The sequence below is a fragment of the Rhipicephalus microplus genome, chromosome 1 (genome assembly GCF_043290135.1).
Source record: "Rhipicephalus microplus isolate Deutch F79 chromosome 1, USDA_Rmic, whole genome shotgun sequence".
Taxonomy (NCBI): Eukaryota; Metazoa; Arthropoda; class Arachnida; order Ixodida; family Ixodidae; genus Rhipicephalus; species Rhipicephalus microplus.
In genome coordinates this window covers 52803836-52824404 of record NC_134700.1, presented here as the reverse complement: position 1 = coordinate 52824404, position 20569 = coordinate 52803836, and the positions used below count along the sequence as shown (strand labels likewise).

The window sequence follows — 20569 nt, the reverse complement described above, 5'->3', positions numbered from 1 at the left end:
CGACTCTGCTAGAGAAAAGATCACAAGCGGGATGCACGTTGGACCACACTATATTCGCGAAATAAAATTGCCTAGTAAAAAAAGCTCACTATTCAAATATAGACCTGTTATCATAGAAATTACGTCATGAAGCTCATCAACAATTGTCGGTGGAGAGGATGGTGGTAAATAGCAAAGGTCCATTATTAGTTTTCAAGAACACGTTTGTATTTCCACCAAAATAAGCTCTAAAATGGCAATATTATATATTGGGAAAACGATTGCGTCAGATACCGCGATAAGCGCGCCTCCGCAACACCTAACACCTCTGTCAGAACGATAGACGTTGTAGTGTTTTTTTTTAATTGAACAATTCGCTGCTATCAACCTACGCTGACAACCAGGTTTCAGTAAGACAGGTTATGTTGGCGTCAGAGGCATCGATAGCAGAGCAGAGAACGTCATGCTTTGGAATTAAGATTCAAATATTAGCGAAAAGAATGGAAACTTTGTTAATGGCTGGTAACTTCGGTGTACTTCCCCTCGCGCAGCACTATCTATCGGTAGTGCACTATCTATCGGAGGGGAAGTCAAGGATGACATAGAGGCATTATGTGGCTCATGCACGGAACCTGAAGTTCCGACTGATGGCTTGAAGATACTAGCGATTTCACGCATACAATCAGCATGGGATTATAAGTGTAGCGTTTTTTATGTACAGTTCGTTGAAGCATAGCTTAAAACATGAGGGTTGAGTTTCGCCATATTCAACCAGTTTTCTCCTAGCAAGGCGAATAGCTGCTGAATAGTCTTCACTAACAGTGATATTTTCTTCCTTCAGCTTAGAACAGCTAATGAGTATTTGTTGTTTTACCTCGTGAGAAGAAAACTCTAGAATGATCAGCCGGCATTTATTTGAACTGCAGCCACCAAGCATGTGTATTCGTTTGATTAGTATGTGAAAGGGTGACAATTTTCAGTTCGTTGAAAGCACCTTGACCAGCTTTTTCTGTGACTGAGCACAGGACCCCGACTGGGCATCAGGCAGGCCCTAAAGTAAAAGGCTGCCTCATCGCTGTCTGTTCTCTTGCTGAGCTCGCTTAGCATGAACTTAGCAAGATGGCTAATCGACTTAAGAAGAGGCTGTATCTCTACTTCCTCTACATTCGTTAATCGGTTGTCTAAGAAAAACAATTTCTGCAAAATTTGCCTGTGTTTTTCTGGATCATCAACAGATTTGAATAAATCCGTTTGGTCCTTGTTCATTTTTTCGGTATGCGTTTTCACAGCTTGAAGTATCGCGAACATCTTTTTTATTTAACCCGGGAATCAGGGAGAGGGCTATGCATTTGGCCTCTTGTTTTAGTTTTAGAGTTCAGTTCGATGACACCGGACAGCATAAGAAGTTGCGCTGAAACGTCAAAGCACTCACGATAAACGCAAAGCAAAACTCCCGGGAGTGAGAACAGGAACAGACAAACGTCATTCCACTTCTTAGCGTACAGGGATATAACAGAACTAACCTGGACGAGAAAGCCCCACCGCGGTGGTCTAGTGGCTAAGATACTGGTCTGCTGACCCACAGGTCACGGGAGTGAATCCCGGCTGCGATGAGTGCGTTTTAGATGGAGACGAAAATGCTGTAGTCCCGCGTGCTGAGATTTCGGTGCGCGTTAAAGAACCGCAGGTAGTCTAAATTTCCGAATACCTCCACTACGGCGTCTCTCATAATCATAAGGTTGTTTTGAGACGTCAAACCCCACAAGCGACGCCAGTATAAAGTGCGCATGACCGACATGACTCCTTTGATTCAGACAGCTCTGCTGGTAGTTCGAAAAATCAATCCCAATCATAGCTACGAATTCTTGTCCAAAATGCTCTTAGCATCGTAAATAAAGTTACAGAATTAGAATACCTTTATTGGCACATAGTCTCCATGTTGTATTACTAACAGAAACTTGGCTACGCAATGAAACACACAGTAATTGCATTGTTCCTCCAGGGTACAAGCTTTTCAGGTGGGACAGACATTCACGAGGCAGCGGTGCTGCTATCATTGTTTAAACTTCCATCCCAACTTGCATGATACAATGTTATGTTCGTGAAACTGTATAGCGTAAGATTACATTCAACAATAGAGTATATATTATTGGTTCAGTATACAGACCACCTGCGTGTGAGCCTCAGTTTCTGGATTTGTTAAGCGATTTTTTTGTGACCATGTTAACGGGAGCAGGAGGTTCATAATGGCCGGAGACTTGAACTTGCCCCACAATGATTGGCAAAATGTTTTGCCAGGTGAGTCTGAAACAATTAGCTGAAAAAACCTTTTGGAAAATAAACTCTCTCATGACCTGGAACAAATTGTGCGTGAACCAACGAGGGTTACAGGTTCGTCGAAGTCATTGTTAGACCTCGTGTTTTTGTCTCAAAACATAACAGACTATGTTTCAAAAATTTAGATGGCCAGTCCGGCCACAAAATGCTGTCTTTTGTCATTAATACTAGTGTACGCAGTTTAGACAAACCGTTCCTTGCGGTAAAAGTAAAGGACTTTAAAAAGGCAGATGACCCTTCCATCATAGATGTTCTCGAGCTCTACTTTAATGATTTTGAGCAAGCAACACATGTTGAATCTGTGGAGCAATTGTGGCAGAGATTCAAGGCCAACGTCGTAGCTTGCGTTGATCGCTTTGTCCCTACTCGTATTAAGAAAACACGTAAACGAAATCCCTGGATAACACGCAGCAATATACATATAAAACGGCTAATCAAGAGATTAAGGAAAAGTAAAAAAAGAGTGACGGAAGTTACAGCTATAAAATCAAGTTGAAAGAAGTCCTTGTGAATTCCAAAAAGAAGTTCTTTGGCCAAACGCTTATGAACTTCCTTAAAAGTTCACCATCCAAATTCTGGCGTTACATCAGGGACAGAAAGGAAAGAATTGAGCAGATAGAACATGAGGGTTGTATCCTGACAAAAGTTGAAGACTTAGAAGATACTTTTAATTGCTTCTTTCAGTCCGTTTTCACAATAGACCACAGCAATAAGATAGAGACTTCCATCAGTAACTGTGCAACAACCGCAATGGAACCTGTTATTATCAACAGCGAAGGTGTTTTTCAGTTACTGCTGGAGCTAGATGCGAGGAAAGGAAGTGTTTCAAATAACCTACCAACAGATTTTCTCAAAAGACAAGCAGAATGGGTCTCGTTTTATTTAGAAATAATATTTGTGAAATCGGTTGAGACGCGATCACTTCCATTAGACTGGCGCAATGCAATTGTGATTCCGATTTTTAAAAACGGTAACCGCTTTTTAGTAAACAATTACCGGCCCGTATTCTTGACGTCGGTTTTATGTAAAATTCTGGGACATGTATTAGCAAAACATATTCTTAGTTTTCTTGATTCTAACCAGTTACTTTGCGCAAGCGAACAGGGGTTTCGGCATGGTCTTTTTACTGTGACACAATTAGCTGAAACGCTCCATAATTTCAATAAAAACAGCGATGCCCTTCTGCAAACTGATGTAATTTGTGTCGATTCTAGGGAAGCTTTTGATAAGGTCTCGCATCGTAAATTACTTTTCAAGCTTGAAAGATCAGGAATAAGCGAAGAAGTATTAAAATGGATAGAGGCCTATTTATACGCACGTCAACAGACTGTAAAAATTGAAAATTACACTTCAAGACCACTGGCCGTGTACTCGGGCGTTCCCCAAGGATCTGTTTTAGGACCAATTATTTTTCTGATATTTGTTGATGATCTATGTTCAATAGGTGAGGCTCCCATTAAAATGAAACTTTTGTAGATGACTGCTTGATTTATTCTCCTGTTACTTGCGAAGGGGACCAAATTAAACTGAACAGGTGCTTACAGGCATTAGATCGGTGGTGTATAATATGGGACATGGAAATAAACTATAGCAAGACGACATATACGCATATTCATTCTAGTGGGTGGGAATTATCATTCATGTATTACATCGGAAGTCACCCTTTAAATAATGCCGATTGTTTCAAATACCTAGGAGTTAGTATTATGCACACATTGAAATGTCACTCGCTTGCATATCGATAACATCTGTTTTAAGGCCAAGAAAAAACTGTATTTCCTCAAAAAACTGGAACATGCTACACCAGATGTAGAACTGCTTATAAAACATTCATACGTCCTGTCTTAGAGTACGCTAGTATTGTATGGTCGCCTCACCAGAAGGTGTTGTGGACAAAAATAGAAAGAACACAAAAATTAGCAGTTGGTTTCATATGCGGTAGATACCGACGCACACACTCAGTCACAGCTCTGTTAAAGTCCTGTGAGCTTGAGTCTTTAGAATATCGCAAGCGAAAACACCGCCTCAAATTTCTTTTTAAGATTATAAGCGGGCAAACAAAGATAAATAAAAATTTATATATTCAGCCTCCTGGAAGGCGATGTGATCGTCTTAATAATATTAGAGCAATTAAACCTTATTTCACACGCAAGAATGCTTTCCGCCACTCCTTTTTTCCAGACACAATAGATATGTGGAATAGTTTAGCCAATGCGGTTGTGCAACAAACAACACCAGTGGATTTTGAAAATGCATTGAACGGTTTTCTTTGTAGCGATGCGTACTAAATTCTGTTGTCAGCAATTATTCGTTGATTTTTACGTGTGTGGTCACTGTTGTTTGTTTCTTATTTTTATTGTTGGTTATTCATCTCGTGTTTATATGTGCTTTTGAATTTTCCTTTTTTGTGCAAGCGTTATGTACCTAGCGACACCCTCCCTGTAATGACCCCAAGCATGGGGCTGACAGTATCAAATAAATAAATAAATAAATATCAAATCAACCTGGACGAGAAAGCAGAACGGCTTAGTGAATCGCATTGTTGTCCTGTTCACAGGCCCACTAACAGCGCCTACCACCCTGTTCTTGGCCCATGTCCTTTTTGGGTGAGCGCCATCCATACGACATCATCGTCCCCCTCCTGTTGATGCACTTGGTGAGTTGTTTGTCCTTAAGCCAACGATAGCATTGTTACTTAAGGGGTTGGGGTCTTTGAGCGAATGCTGATATGCACTGTACCATCCTTGTCGTGACTTCCAAAAGTATAGCAGTTTCTACGCGCACGTCCAGAGTGATCCCACGTGCTCAAATGTTTGCCTGCCATTTAGACTAGGTAAGCGGTATGATTTCCGAAAGTAAATTTGTGGTTCCTAGTAGTAATTTGTGGTGTCTTTTTTGGCTTTTCGTGCTCACGTGTAGGACCGCGTTGCATAAAAGCTCTTTACCGTCTCGTGAAGCAGCATATGCCCATAAGGTAAAAGTAAGAGTTTAAAGCTTCCGAGATAACTGCGATATTCAGCATGGATTGAGATCGCTTTCAAACTCAGATTTTACACTGAATGAGTGTTAAAACAAATTAACCACGGTGCGTCAAGCAGGGAGAGTCACTTTTTTGTAGCACCCTCTTGCAGCTCATCACATTGCTTCGTCCTATTTCCTATTCATGCAAACGTGACACAGCGTACTCACATGAAGGATCTTGCAGCCATTGACGGCCGAGCAGCCTTCAAACATCCGCAGGTTGTGGGTGGCAAAAAAGCTCCGAGCCACCGTCTCCAAAAACTCGACGCCTACCACACGAAAGCCGTGGTCGTAGAACCTACACAAATGCCACTTCTGCAGTGATTTCAGGCTTTACAAGTGACCACAGGGCAGATAAATTTCACATGGCTACATGATATTCTACCTGTCAGTGCACTGCGATATGTCCTCATGGAATTAAAATATTGTCGCGTTGCTCAGTTAGAATCATTTCATAACACTCAGCTCCAAATTACACGAAAAAAAGGTTAATGCGCTTAAAGCAATCTGCATATCACTCCGACAGGTATACAGGTACTGCAAATTCTGCGGCTGCCAATCTATGATTACTCCTTTATAGCGACACCCCTTTTATTTTTATTTCTTTTTATTTATTTATTTTCAAATATTGACTGTAGCTGTGGTGGGCAAGTGGTGCAGGCCATTGGGCTACAGTTTTTTCTTAGTCACGCACTCATGTGTTTTTTGCGCTCTATGTAGTGAAAGTCATTTTACTCAGAACGCATTCTATGACGAGCGTAACGTCACAATACCCGTGCCAAAGGGTCCTCTCTAAAGGCGCCAATACACTTTGACGTAACCTGGCGCAATGTTTATGGTACAACTTATAAGAGTACTTGCTTGGGCGAGTTCACTATTCACTGTTACTTTATTGTGCACGGATTAAAAGACCAAGTGCCCGTGGAATTCTTCATTCCAAGTGGTGGCCTTTAAAGCTGTGCGCAATAACGTAACGATGGATTGTGGTACGCTACGCCAGCAGGTCCGTCACGCTAGGCGTATGTCTATCTCCCTTCAGTTGAGTGTCATGCACTTGCAGCGGCTGGAGTAGCGCATTCGCCGCCTTATGCCGCCTGTCCTGAAACATCAACAAATCTGTAGGGTACTCGCCCCGCGGAGGCGAAAAAAGAAGGCACCTATACACTCCTTGAAATTTGGGCCAAGACTGGTTTATTTTTCCAAGAAAAACAGGCTTCGAAAGCGACAACCGAAAGGGGCGTGGCTGCGTATCTTCCGCGGCCCTCCGGAGATAACGTGAGGCATGTTGGCCGCGTCTGCGTCGTGCGCCTCGGCATAGGAACTGGTATGCGCACACAAATAAAATTATCCCGATCACCGGCGTCATCGCCCGCAACAAGGGGTCCCCCCCCCCCTAGACCGCAGAGCCTGGGAAAAAAGGAAAAAAAACGAGCAAATGTGCGAGTTAGTCCATGAGGTGAGCCGGTTTCACGCGATCGAGAGAAACGACGTCCTCTCTGTCGCGAACAAAAATGGTCACAGATTTGTACAACCGCGAAAGCACACGGAAGGGCCCGTCGTACGCCGTGGTCAACGGCGCTTTCATTGTGTCACGTCGCACGAACACATAAGTTGCCTCATTCATGTCTGGGAAAGAAAACACTCTTTGGTTGCGGCTGACGCGTGGCGCGCTGGGTTGCAGGTGCTTCAACCAGGAGTGTAGCCTTTCCATATGTTCTGAAGGCGTCAGCGTAGCGCTTGGTTTCTCCCCGAAGAATTCTCCCGGTAGACGGACTGTAGAGCCGTACAGCGTTTCTGCTGCACAAAATCCAAGGTCTTCTTTTATCGCCTTACGCAGGCCTAGAAGAACGAGAGGGACCTTCTCCACCCAGTGCTCTCTATCGAATTTGGCCATTAACGATGCCTTCAGTTGACGGTGTAGCCGGTCCACCATTTCATTGCTCGCTGGATGGTAAGCCGTGGTGTACTGAAGCCGTGTTCCCAGAAGCCTTGCCAGCGCAGAGGATAGGTTGCTCTGAAATTGTCGTCCATGATCGGTCGTTATGCGCAGTGGGCAGCCATAGCGTGAAACACATGTGGCCACAAACGCCTGTGCGACGGTCCCAGCTGTGATGTCAAGAATCGGCGTCGCCTCGGGCCACCATGAGTAGCGGTCGACCCAAGTGAGCAGGTATCTGTAACCCTGGGAAGGAGGAAGAGGTCCCACCAAGTCCAAGTGCACGTGGTCAAAACGACACTCTGGTGGCAGAAATGCTTGGAGTGCTGTGCGCGTGTCACGAGTCACCTGACATGTTCGGCATGTCTTCGCCCAGCGTCGAACGTCGGCGTTAACTGCGGGCCACACAAAGCGGTCAGTGACGAGCCTCTGGTTCGCCCGGATTGCTGGGTAGCTGAGGTCGTGAAGGCTGTCAAACACTGCACGCCGAAACCGGACAGGGACGAAGGGTTCAGGAGATTTTGAGATTTGTCGCATGTGACCATAGTCGTTGTGTATGGTAGCGGGATCTCTTCGAGCACCAGTGACAGTGGATTCTGCCTCATGTCACCTAGCTCTGGGTCTTCCCGCTGGGCGGCGGCCAACGTCTCAAAGTCGACGGACGCTGAAACGGTGTCGATGCGGGAGAGTGCGTCGGCTGCTTGGTTTTCGCTCCCCGCTATGCGGCGGATGTCCGTGGGAAATTCGGAAATGAAAGAAAGTTGGCGCAGTTCTCTTTCCGAATATGAGGAGCTGTTGTTCTTGAACGCATACGTCAGCGGCTTGTGGTCCGTTAAAACGTCGAAAAGGCAGCCTTCTAGGAAAAAACGGAAATGCTTTACGGAGGAATAATTGGCCAGTATCTCTCTTCCAAAGGTGCTGTAGCGCACTTCCGCCTGTTTAAGACGTTTAGAAAAGAAACCTATCGGTTTCCAGTCCTTGCCGTCGTATTGTTGCAACACTGCTCCCACTGCCATCGTTGAAGCATCAACCATGAGCCGCGTTGGCGAGTCGGAAAGCGGGTGCATCAGAATTGTTGCGGAGGCAAGCTGAGTTTTCGCGTCCTGGAAGGCTTTTTCGTGCTCTGCTGAACAGTGAAACTCGGGCGTTTTCTTGCCGTCCCAGCACAGCAAGTCAGTTAGCGGCTGTAGAATGTGTGCACAGGATGAGATGAAGCACCTATGGAAGTTTATTAAACCGAGAAACTCGCGCAATTTGTGGAAAATCTAGGCGTGGGGAATTTCATGACTGCTTGAACCCGTGATGCGAGCGGCAAGATGTCTTGCGGGCTGATTCGATGACCTAAGAAATCTAGTGCTTCAATGCCAAAGATGCACATTTGGGGCTTGAAAACCAGACCGTGCTCGTCAAGACGCTTGAAGAAGAGGCGCAGGAGATTTTCATGCTCCTCCGGCATATTACTGGTGACCAAAATGTCGTCTAAGTAGACAAAAACAAAGAGCAGTCTGCGAGTGACCTCATTCATGAAACGTTGTAAAGTTTGTGCCGCGTTCTTCAGTCTGCACGGCATACGAACAAATTCAAAATGCCGAAAGGCGTTGTCAAGGCCGTCTTTGGGATGTCCCTTGGTTCTACTTGAATCTGGTGATAAGCGGCCATCAGATTCAGCCTAGTGAAGAAGGTCGTTCCCGCGAGGTGAGCGCTGAAATCATGGATGTGGGGAAAAGATATGGGTCTGCCGTTGTCACAGCATTGAGTGCCCGATAATCACCACAAGGCCGCCAGTCACCAGACTCTTTTTGTGGCACCATGTGCAGCGCGGAAGACTAGTTGTTGGAAGAAGGTAGAATAATGCCGAATTGGAGCATGTGGTCGAACTCACGGCGGGCGACTTCGTGTCTTTGTCCAGGGAGTCTCCTAGGTCTAGCTGTGACGGGCGGTCCGGTGGTGACAATGTGATGCGTCACCTTGTGTTTGATTGGCAGTTCGGTGTTCCGAGGTCTGGTGATTTAAGGGAATTCAGCCAGAATCTTTTGGAAGTTTGACTCTGGGTTGAAAGTGGAAATGCCGCATGAGGACAGGTCAGACTTCAGTCCGATAACCGTGAGCGAAGTGACGTTGTCCTTGAGACCACGATCGCGAACGCTGACGTCAAGATTGAAGTGGCTTAGAAAGTCCGCTCCCAGGATGACAATTCCGACGTCGGCCACAACGAAGAGCCATCGATATGTACGCTTGAGTCCGATGTCTATGGTCATTGACTGGACTCCATATGATGCAATAGCAATATTATTGACTGCAATTAGGATCGAAATGGACTTGCTGCCCCGGCGATGTTGAGCTGCTGGTAGGATACATAGCTCCGCTCCGGTATCGACAAGGAGGCGTGTGCCGGTGATGCGGTCGACAACGAAGAAGAGGCGGCTTGAACGATGGCCCGTGTCGCTTTCCGCCGTTAGCGACTGGCCGGTGCGTTTCCCGTCCACGAGCATAGATGGGTGCAGCGAGTGGCTTGCTCTCTAAAACGACGGTGGTACCAGCAGATGTTCTGCTCTGCCTCGCTTGAGTGTCCGCGGTGCTGCGGGCTTCGAGCACGGGACGGCGAACGATGTCGTGCCGGCTGGTGTTTGTTGGACAGGGCGAGGTTTTCAACTGCTGCACCCAGTCGGTCATCTCTGTTCTCTAAGCGACCTAACCGGTCTGCATGTTCGGGCCTTCCCGTTGCAGCAGTAGGCATTTTGGTGGCTCAGTGCAGTCGGTCATGCGGTCGGTGAGTTGAGGCAGACGTTCGAGAGTCAAGTCATCCGAGCCAGCGAGTATCATCCGTGTTGACTGTGGCAGTCTCTGCAAAAACAACTCGCGAAGCAATGGATGTTGACGCTCCTCTGACGCTTGTTGGCCCAGGAGCTGACGCATTCGGTGAAGTAGTTGTGAGGGACGCTGGTCACCGAGCTCTTCATGAGACAGGAGTAGTTGCAGCCTGCTCTGTTCGGACACCTCAAGACGTTTCAGGACGGTGCTTTTTAGTTCGTCGTAGGGCTCCTCCGATGAAGTGGAGGCGTCAGTGAAGTCAGATGGCAGTGCTGACACCACGTGCAAATATTTCGACTGCTGCGATGTGATGCGTCGATGCTCGAAGCGGGCCTCGATTTGGCTGAACCACACTCTGGGGTTTTCGGGCCAGAAATGAGGAAGCGTTAACTCCGAGGCGTTGGTTGTGGGTGAGCTTAAAGTGCCTTCCTATTCTGACATGGCTGCTGTTTTTCCAAACGTCCGGTTCACAAGTTTGTTGCGTACTCGCGCCTCGGAGGCGCGAAGAGAAGGCACCTACACTCCTTGAAGTAATGACAAGACTAGTTTATTTTTCCAAGAAAAACGAATTTCGAAAGCGAAAATCAAAAGGGGCGTGGCTGCGCATCTTCTGCGGCCCTCCAGAGATAACGTGAGGCATGTTGGCCGCGTCTGCGCCGTGCACCTCGGCATACGAATCGGTATGCGCACACAAATAAAATTATCGCGATCACCGGCGTCATCGCCTCCTCTAAATCTATTTGGGTGCTTTCTTTGTTGTTAGCGATAACCACCGCTGACCAGACGGTGTTGCTCGAAGAAGACAGAAATGCAGACACATTGTGCCAGACGAAACATTATTCTCTCGTTGTTCGTGCTTTGCAAGAGGAAGAGGTCTCTCTACCTTCAAAAAGTGCCCGGAATATAGAGAGTACGACCACGTAGTGTAGGAGCTGCGGGATGGAGACCCTGAATATAATTTTAAGTATTTCAGGTGATTGACGTCACTCCTTTTAGAATTCTGTAGCTCCCGCATGGTTACATATGATACATGGTGAAATTAAGGAGGTCGTGAAACTCGGAACGAAATGTGCTGAAAACCTATTGCCGCAGGCATCAATGCCCATCGACGGTTGAAGAGCGGCTACGTGAGGAGGTTAAACAATCGAGACCAAAAACTCAATACAATTTTTGTCAAATAGTCCAGTTATATATGTCAAAGTTAACGATATATTTGCTTTACGGTTTATCTTACACTTGGCAAAATGACTGATTGCCTCATTTCTTGGTCAAGGGTCTGAAATGGGGTGGGGTAGGGGGCGTCTACAGGCAATTTGCTACGGGATATCATGTTCGGTGCATTTGCGGGTCAGCGAGGCATCACTCGCTTTTTGAGTAGTGGTTCCGCGCGCGCTTTCTGTAGTTTATCTACTTTATAGTAAAGTCACTTGCCTGACACTCCAGAGCTGAACCATATAATATGAAAAGGTAAGTGAGGACATTTCTATAGGCTCCTGCAGCTAGTTTGGGTGCGCAGAGCTCGAAAAGCCTGCTGGGAACTTGCACAGCCTCCGAGAGGCGAGACCACAAAAAATCAAGTACTGAAGGTCATTTTCTAGCGATTGGGAATAGTATACAGGCTTTGATGATACCACATTATTGTGCGAGCTCGTCGCTGAGGCGTTTGTTATTATTATTATTATTATTATTATTATTATTATTATTATTATTATTATTATTATTATTATTATTATTATTATTATTATTATTATTATTATTTACCAGGTTGTTTGCACACATAAATTACTTTAGTGTAAGTTGCACAGCCATACTGGCAAGCAAACAATTTAAATAAAACATGATATTCATTGGAGAGGCGAAAACTTCAATTTTTAAGTATTATCCTTGGTAAGCAAATGCCCCGTTTTTAATGTCTCATGAGCGCGGGCTTACCAAGTTAAGTTCATTGCACTGCTAGACGTGGAAATGCAGCTCCTATGTCATGAGTATAAGTACACACAAGAAATAAGCATATAGGCAGTATTATAAAAACACCCACAAAGCAGTAAATGTGCAGTAAACGCACGCAACTAAACTTACAGTGCGCAACGCAACACAGCAGTTGTTGCCGCAGCACTTGACTGCGGCATGAACCGTAGAAATAAAAAAAAACGTTGGTTACGTTCTTTTTCCCGCCTTCGCACAAATTTTCTCCTGCAATTTAGTTACATCAAACTTTTGCGAAAAACGTCACAAGCGCTTGCCGCAGCAAAAACAAAGCAATTTTCGGTGTCATGCGAGTTGTTAACGAGGCAGTGGTGTTTATTGAGAATATAACGTACTAGCTATAGCTAAAAATTGTTTTTCTAGATTTAGCACTTCTTTCTTATTGCGCTCGTCAGAGCTTTAAAATATATGCGATTGTCACAAATAACAATATAAAGCATAACTGCACTTTTCGCGAACTCTCACTCATGCACTGAATTCGGATATATTTACCGGCACAAAGAAAATTTATTAGTGTGGGCGGTGACTCATTTGTTGAGCCGAAAAACAATTTTCTCGCAAACGTGCTGCGCCGCATTCCGCATAGTTTTTTTGTGCGTTACAATACACGAAAATTAAACGTGGAGTGACGAGCACAAAAAATGGCAGATCCCATGTACAGTATATTATATTGTGGCGAAGCCTTCAAACAGTGGGTCTCCTCTCCAGCGCCTTCTAGTGGGTCGCCCTTTTAGCAAAAAGAAGAGCTACTCGTGCAGAGAGTCGGTACCCGCATTGACTGTTGCTGTCGAGCATCATCGACAAGTGTCCGCAAATAAACGTCTCAACAATTTGGTGGAGAGTGCTTTGCCCTTCTAACACCTTCGGTTATCATTCGATGCCCTTGGAGCTTCGATCCCGTACTGTGCCTTCTACCATGCACCAAGACGCCGCTCAGCAAACGCTTCCTCCTGCGCCGACGCCATGTTCCGGTGTCCCCCGCATCCGCGACCTTCCTGTCTTCACCGGCGTGGATGGCACCAACGTCGAGGACTGGCTCGTGTTTTGTCTTGGCGCCACCTGTGAGTGGCGCGCGCACTGAGTGCGCCATAGTGTGTATTATGTTCAACAGATGTCGTTTGTAACGGCACACACGTGATTGCATGCAGCCAATCGCGTGTGTCCGCGTGTTCGTTGTGTGTCGTTCAATAAACGGCCGCTGGTCAGCTCAGTTTTTGTTGGGTTCCCGCGGGCTCCGGTCAACTCACTTCTACTGCGCGTGTCGGGGGTGCGTGCCGGCGCACGTTGCGTCTCGCGTTCAGTCATCGGGCCCTCGCCGTCGGATGGCGCTCGCCGACACAACAGAACGGCGACGAGGATGTTCTTCGCCTCGGTTCCTACCACGGCAGAAAGAACCCGTGTTTGACGCGTCTGGCATCCGCGAGGCCTAGCGCTCTTTGTGTGCAGACTCTGGCAAGCTCTCGCCTAGGCCTTCGCCCTTGCTCCGCTCCAGAGAGCTCTTTACCACCTCTCCTGTCGGCATGGCTCTCTTCAAGCGCCTTCCTGTCTTCCTACAGCTGCCGGGGCCGCCCCCAGTTCCGTAGACTCATTGGGAAAAAAATATTTCAGGCCCACCTCGAGGCGGCCGGCGGCAGCGAATGGAACGACACGCGTCGTGCGGCGGCGCTCGTCAGGCTGCTGGGACGGGAAGGACAGCGGAGGTATTTCGCGGCTGCCGAACAGGAAGAAGCTCGACACGAGACGAGCAATGCGGCGTCTACTCCGAGCAACGCGGCGCCAACTACGCCGGCGTCTGACCCAGATTCGTCGGCTCCGGCCGTTATAAAGTATGACAGTCTCGTCAAGCAGCTCGACCGGCTTTTCGCCGCGTCGACTAATCCGCTAGTTGAACGTCACGAGTTCACTAGTCGTCGTCAACTCCCCGTCGAGAGTTTCCTCGACTACGTGACAGTCCTGAAGAAGAAAGCCGTACGATGCAAGTTTGGGCGCACGTACGCGGAACGCGTCTGCGATCAGGTTATTCACGGCTCGTCCAACTTGCAGGTGAGAGAGAAGCTGCTGGCATACGGCGAAGAGTTGACCTTGGAGAAAGCTGAAGAAGTCGGTCGGACGCTCGAATCATTGTCCTTGGCGAACCAAACATTTGCTCCCAGTCAACCTGAACATGTCGAAGTCGTTGGGCAAGGCGCCCAATATGGAGGCGCGAAGAGAAAGAATGGCCGCGCCAGTCGGGGAGGCCGTGACGTCTTGTCACGAGGTCTGGGAGGCCAAGATGGCGACTTCCAGCCGTAGTCGTCGTCGGGGTACCGTGCTCCAATCCCAAATGAGAAGTCTCAAGGCGACTTCCAACCTCAATTGTGCGACCGCTGCGGAAGCAGACGGCACCACTCGAGTTTTCGAAATTGTCCAGCCCGAAGTCGACGTTGCAATACGTGCAACACTTGGGGACATTTCGCGTCGATGTGCCGCAAGACTGCCCCTGTACAGCGCGTCTCTTCGAGGGAAGCTGTCGACGTCATACCGAAGCAGCAGGTCTCCACTCAGTTGAAATCATCTTCAAGCTCATCAGTGTTATCTTCGGATCGTCCTTTGTTGTCCGAGCTGACAGTTAGCACCTCATCCAGAAAAGACTTAGTCGTCCACGCTGTGGTCAATGGTGTTACCCTGCGACTACTGGTGGATACAGGACCGTCTGTATCCTTGATGACTGCAGAAGACTTTCAGCGTCATTACAGCAAACAGCACAGCCCGTCCAAAGCTACAGTCGACTTGCGAAACTTCTCCAAGCAGCGCATCGGGATCCTTGGCTCCTTCCAAACTCCAGCCACAGTGTTGCAGCGGTCTTGCTCCGCGGTCTTCTACGTCACCGATAAGGGCACATCGCTTTTGGGTCTTGACGCCATTCAGCGACTGGGCATCCAGATTAACGGCGCGTCGTTGACGTGCCGACTCGCATCATGCGAAGTGCAGTGTCCCTCCAACGTGCCTTCGGGCTTCGAGCAGCTTTTCAGCGACGAGTTGGGTTGGTTGCGAAACTTTATTGAGGTCCTGCAAGGCGCGCGTCAGCGCGCAGCGGGCGACTCCCACGTCGGGACCGTTAGGCCAAGCCTATCGGCCGCTCCGCGGGCCTGCTGGACGGCCCAAAGTTGGTCGGCCAGGAGGGAGCTGCGTAGGGCCGCCTCCCACCTGACCGATGTAGTGTTGGGGTTAGTGTACATTGCCTTGCACTCCCAGAGCATGTGCGCCAGCGTGGATACATCCCCACATGCGGGGCAAGCGTCATTGGGAAACACGTCAGGATATATAGCGTGAAGGGATTTCAGGTTAGGGTACGTGTCGGTTTGCAGTAGTCTGAGCGTAAGGGCCTGTGTCCTATTAAGATTTGGATGAGGGAGTGGATATAGTCTCCGCGCGAGGTTCATTCGGTTCGACGAGTTCGGTTCCATAAACGACTCCATTCGGTTCGACGAGTTGGGTCTCGTCAAGAATTTCATTCATCCCATTCAACAGCGGCCATGTGTGACTCCGGTTGCATCCAAGCTCAGGCGTCTCCCTCTGGCTCTTCGCGATCAGGTGGCGACCGAGTTGCGCCGACTCGAAGACTCGGATGTTATCGAACGCGTCGACACTTCCGAGTGGGTCTCGCCGCTTGTCGTCATCCGCGAGAAAAAGGAAGCATCCGGCTGTGTGTAGATCTCAGGGAACCGAATTAGGCAATTATCATCGATGGGTATCCTTTGCCGCACGTTGAAGAGTTGTTGCAGATGTTTCATGGAGCCACTTGTTTCGCTAAGCTAGACTTAGCGTCAGCTTATCACCAGCTGTTGTTAGAGGAGAGCAGTAGGGACTTAACGACGTTCATCACGCATGATGGCTTGTTCAGGTTTAAGCGTGTCTGTTTCGGTCTGGCGTCCGCGCCTGCAGTTTTTCAAAAAATTGATGTCCCAGATTTTAAAAGATTGCAAGAATGTAATTTGCTATCAGGATGATGTCCTTGTGGTGGGTAAGACTCAGTCTGAGCATGACGCGAGCCTAAATTGAAGTCTTGACTTGCATAGCTAACAGTGGCATGAAGTTGAATGATAAATGTCTTTTTTCCGTGAAAGAACTTAGATCTTGGGACACCGGATTTCAGTTGATAGCATATCGCCGTTAGAAAGTAAAGTAAAGGCTATAGTAAATGCCCCAGCTCCTACAGACATTAAGTCTTTACAGTCATTTTTAGGTCTGACAAGATACTATGCCATGTTTATTGATCAATATGCAGACCTAGTTGAACCAATTCGTCTCATGCTCAGACAGGGCCAAAAGTTTTGCTGGTCGGAGGATGCCCAACGCAGTTTTAACCAGTTGAAAACGCGCCTGACTTTTTCACCTGTCATTAAGATGTTTAATCCTGAGCTACCTGTGGTGGTTACAACCGATGCATCTGTCGTGGGCATCGGGGCTGTGTTACAACAGCGGTATGGTCCTAAGCTTGAAACAGTAGCCTTTGCGTCGAGAACCTTGTCAGATACTGAAAGAAAGTACTCTGTGGGTGAACGCGAAGCGCTTGCCTGTCTATTAGCGTGTGAAAGATGACATATTTACCTCTGGGGTAGACGTTTCACCCTTAGAACCGACCATCAGGCTGTAGTCGCTTTGTTAGCCGCAGGTGATGCAGGCCGACGGCCTTTGAGGATTTCGCGGTGGCCTGCTAGACGTTTGTATTACAACTTTGACACAAAATATTGCAAGGGCTCAGATAATGTGGTCGCTGCTGCCCTGTCTAGGCTGCCAATTCAGACATGTCCAGAACTTAGCAAGGATGAAGAAATAGTGTCTTTAGGGACATCTGTAGTTGACAAAGAAACCGTCCAACTTGCAACAAATGCAGATGTGACGTTGCAAAGAGTCTGTGAATGTGTATTGTAGGGCTGGCCTTTTAAGAAGCATATAAATAATAAGTTAATGGCTTACTTTCATGTTAGGAATGAACTCTCTTCTGTTGACAGATTACTCATGCGTGGTGATCGTGTAGTCATTCCTAGTGTTCTGATACCTACTTTCCTCCAATTAGCACATGAAAACCATCAAGGGATAGTACGTACTAAGCAACTTCTATGTGAAAGGTATTGGTGGCCCCAAATGGATCGTTCTGTAGAAGAACATGTCAAGCATTGTCACATCTGTCAGCTGACAGACAAGACGGCCAAGCCACGCGTAGCACTGTTGCAGCCCGTTGAATAGCCTGAAGGGCGCGGCAAAAGTTGGGTACGGACATCGTCGGCCCGTTAAATGTATCTTTTACCAGGTATCTTGTTACCTTAGCCGACTACTATTCAAAATGGCTTGAGGTTCTTGGCACGAATTCTATCTCCAGAGAGGATGTCATTAGGCTGTTGGAATCGTCGTTTAGCCGGGAAGGGCTACCAGAGTTCTTAGTAACTGACAATGGTACACAATTTGTCTCTGTACAATTTCAGGAACATCTAAAGGAACAGGGCATCCGTCATATATTTTCGTCCAATCATTACCCCCAGGCCAACGGTCAAACAGAACGCCTTGACAGGGTTCTTAAGGAACATTTGCAGGCAGCCGAACTTGAAGGTAAAGATGCCTCGAGGAGCATCACACAATTTTTGAGTTCGTATAGGGTCACACCACATGCGGTGACTGGCCTGTCTCCAGCTTTTTTGCTGCACGGTCGACAACCTCGTTCCAAAGTAGTTATTACCAAGTTTAGGATTCGTCCTAAAGTATCGGAGTCGCCCAATCGGTTGCATCATGTCCGGAATCAGGTTGCAGCGAAACAGAATAAGAGCAAAGAGTATTTGACAAAAAAAAAGGTGCGCTGCAAACCCGCATAAAGGTCGGCGATTTGGTCAAGGTAAGACTCCATAGGAAAGGCTTTTTCAAGTATAGTAGGCCTCTTACAGTGAAGGCTCAGGTTGCGCCGCCCACTTTTCTCCTCAGTGACGGAAAAGTGCAAAATGCATCCAAGTTAACAGTAATTCCTAGGGATTCTTTCCAGAATGCCGCCCTTTCTACTACACCCAAAGAAATTATTTACTCTTATTCCAGTTTAGATCTTTGTGGCAGTCAGTCCCCTGGTGCACCTACATTGCAGGGCTCCACCCCCAGTTTTCAGTTAGATTCTGATTCGTCAGAGATCTCTTATGGTGAAGGATCTGAATCAGTTTTCCCCCAAGGAACGTTGGGAAGTCAGCAGGACATGGTGCGGGTACCTTTTTCAAGTAATTCACTAAATCTCAACCCTAGGGAGGGGGAAAGTGAAGGGACTACAAGGTTTTCAAGGATGTCCGAACCTGGTCGCACTTCAACAAGTTCTAATGAGACTTTTATGCGTCCGCGCCCACACACAAAACGACCTGACTGGCTCAAAGATTTTGTGACTTAAGGTCAAAAGAGTTCTTCCTATATTGCCGTGGCTAGTGGCCCAGCCACGACATCGCAGGAGACGTTCAGTTCTGTGTTTTTTTGCAGTATTTCGTTTCACAAGATGTGTGACGTATCTGTTGTATTAGGCCACTTGTACCTGTGCGCGAACTGTTCTTCTCCCCGCCGCTCGTGTAGCGTGAACATTCCTTAGTGGAGATCCTGTGACTTTCTCTAGTGTTACCCTGTGATAATGCTCATTTTGTCGGGGGGGGGGTGATGTTGTGGCGTGGCGCCACCTGTGAGTGCGCCCTAGTGTGTATTCTGTTCAACAGATGTCGTTTGTAACGGCACACACGTGATTGCATTCAGCCAATCGAGTGTGTCCGCGTGTCCGTTGTGTGTCGTTCAATAAACGGCTGCTGGCCGGCTCAGTCTTTGTTGGGTTCCCGCGGGCTCCGGTCAACTCACTTCTACTGCGCGTGTAGGTGGCGCGCGTGCCGGCGCACGTTGCATCTCGCGTTCAGTCGCCGGGCCCTCGCCGTCGGACGCCGCTATCCGACACAACAGCTCGCTATGTACGAACGTGTCAGCGTCCCCAATCATTGGGACGAGGCAGGTAAACTCGGCAACCTGGTTTTCTACCTCGCGGGTGTGGCTGGCATGTGGTACAACAACCACGCATTCGATTTCCCAACTTGGTCCGCTTTTAAAACCGCCGTCGTCGACGTGTTCGGCCGTCCTGCCGTTCGTAAGCTGCAAGCCGAACAGTGGTTACGTGAACGAGCACAGCAGACCGGTGAGTCCTTCACAAGTTACATAGAGGACATCTAGACCTTTACGAGAAAGTGGACGCGAGCATGTCAGACGCTGACAGAATTACCCATGTTCTAAAAGGCATCGTCGACGATGCCTTCACCATGCTCTTGGCCAAGAGCCCTCGCACTGCGGCAGAGATAATTGCACTATGCCAAAGTTACGAGGAGCTGGGGCGGCAGCGCTCGATGACTTGTCGACTACCTTCACGTGATGCTGATCTCTCGGCCTTGTCAACACTTTCGGACCACACCACCTTGCTCGCTGAAATCAAGTCATTCGTGCGTGAGAAAGTTGCCCACCAGGTCTTTTTACTGGCTTTTGCTTCCCCGCAACGTGCTCAACAGCCGTCAAGCACACTTCTGCTTCCCCTCCGTCGAGCAATTCAGCAGGAATTCGCGGAGGTCGTTCCTGAATATCACCAGCCACCTCCAGTATCTACACCACTCAGTTGCGCCCAAGTTGTCGCCAGGCCAACCCCAACGATTCCTGTGACTGGCCCCCTTGGTTACACCAAAATTATCGCCAGGCCCCAGGCTTTCGGAGAAGCTGTGCCGCCTACACATGCCGACGTCATCCACGTGCGCCGTGTGCCGCCCACTATGCAGTTATATCAGCAGCCGGCTCGCCCATCGCGTTCTGCGACATGGATGGGACCCGCGAACCGAAGGCGTACTGCTGACAATCGCCCCGTCTGCTTTGCTTGTGGTTGCGTCGGTCACGTAGCACGCTGTCGCAATCGTGTGCAGCAACCACAGGTCGCCTCCAATTTTCCCAGTCAATCGAGCCACTTTTATGACCAACCGCCGCCTACGTCACTGTCGTCTCACCCCGCTCCATCTACCCACCGTTCACATTCTCCGCGACGTCGCTCACCGTCACCGATGCGGCCACGTCCACTAGAGGGTGACCAGGAAAACTAGTCGTCGCAGTCCACGAGGCAAGGGCTGCGACGCTGTCGAACTGCGGAAGCCCTCAGGAAAGCCCATCGAACGTGATAGACGTGCTTGGGGATGGTGTTCGTGCATCTGTCCTTGTAGATACTGGAGCCGCCGTATCCGTCATGGACTCAAAACTTAGCCGATTACTGCGCAAAGTGACCACGCCACTTTCCGGGCTCTCCCTCCGTACAGCCAGTCACAAAGCATTCACCCTACAGCGACGTGTATAGCCTGCCTCATGATTCAGGACTTGATGTATGCCGTCGAATTCGTCATAATTCCTCCATGCTCTCATGACGTCATCCTAGGGTGGGATTTTCTCTCCCGCCACGACGCCGTCATTCCTTGCGCACCAGCCGAAATA

At 48.2% G+C, this 20569-nt stretch overlaps 1 protein-coding gene across 7 annotated transcripts in view; it reads right to left on the bottom strand.

Moving 5' to 3' along the window:
* LOC119177780 (putative thiopurine S-methyltransferase) overlaps positions 1 to 20569 on the bottom strand; it is a 428663-nt gene that overhangs the window by 78253 nt on the left and 329841 nt on the right. For all 7 annotated transcript variants that reach the window (XM_075868630.1, XM_075868279.1, XM_075868504.1 and 4 more), the window contains one exon: positions 5506 to 5635. In XM_075868630.1, coding sequence (XP_075724745.1) covers positions 5506 to 5635 — 130 coding nt within the window. The remainder of the gene's footprint in view (positions 1 to 5505; positions 5636 to 20569) is intronic.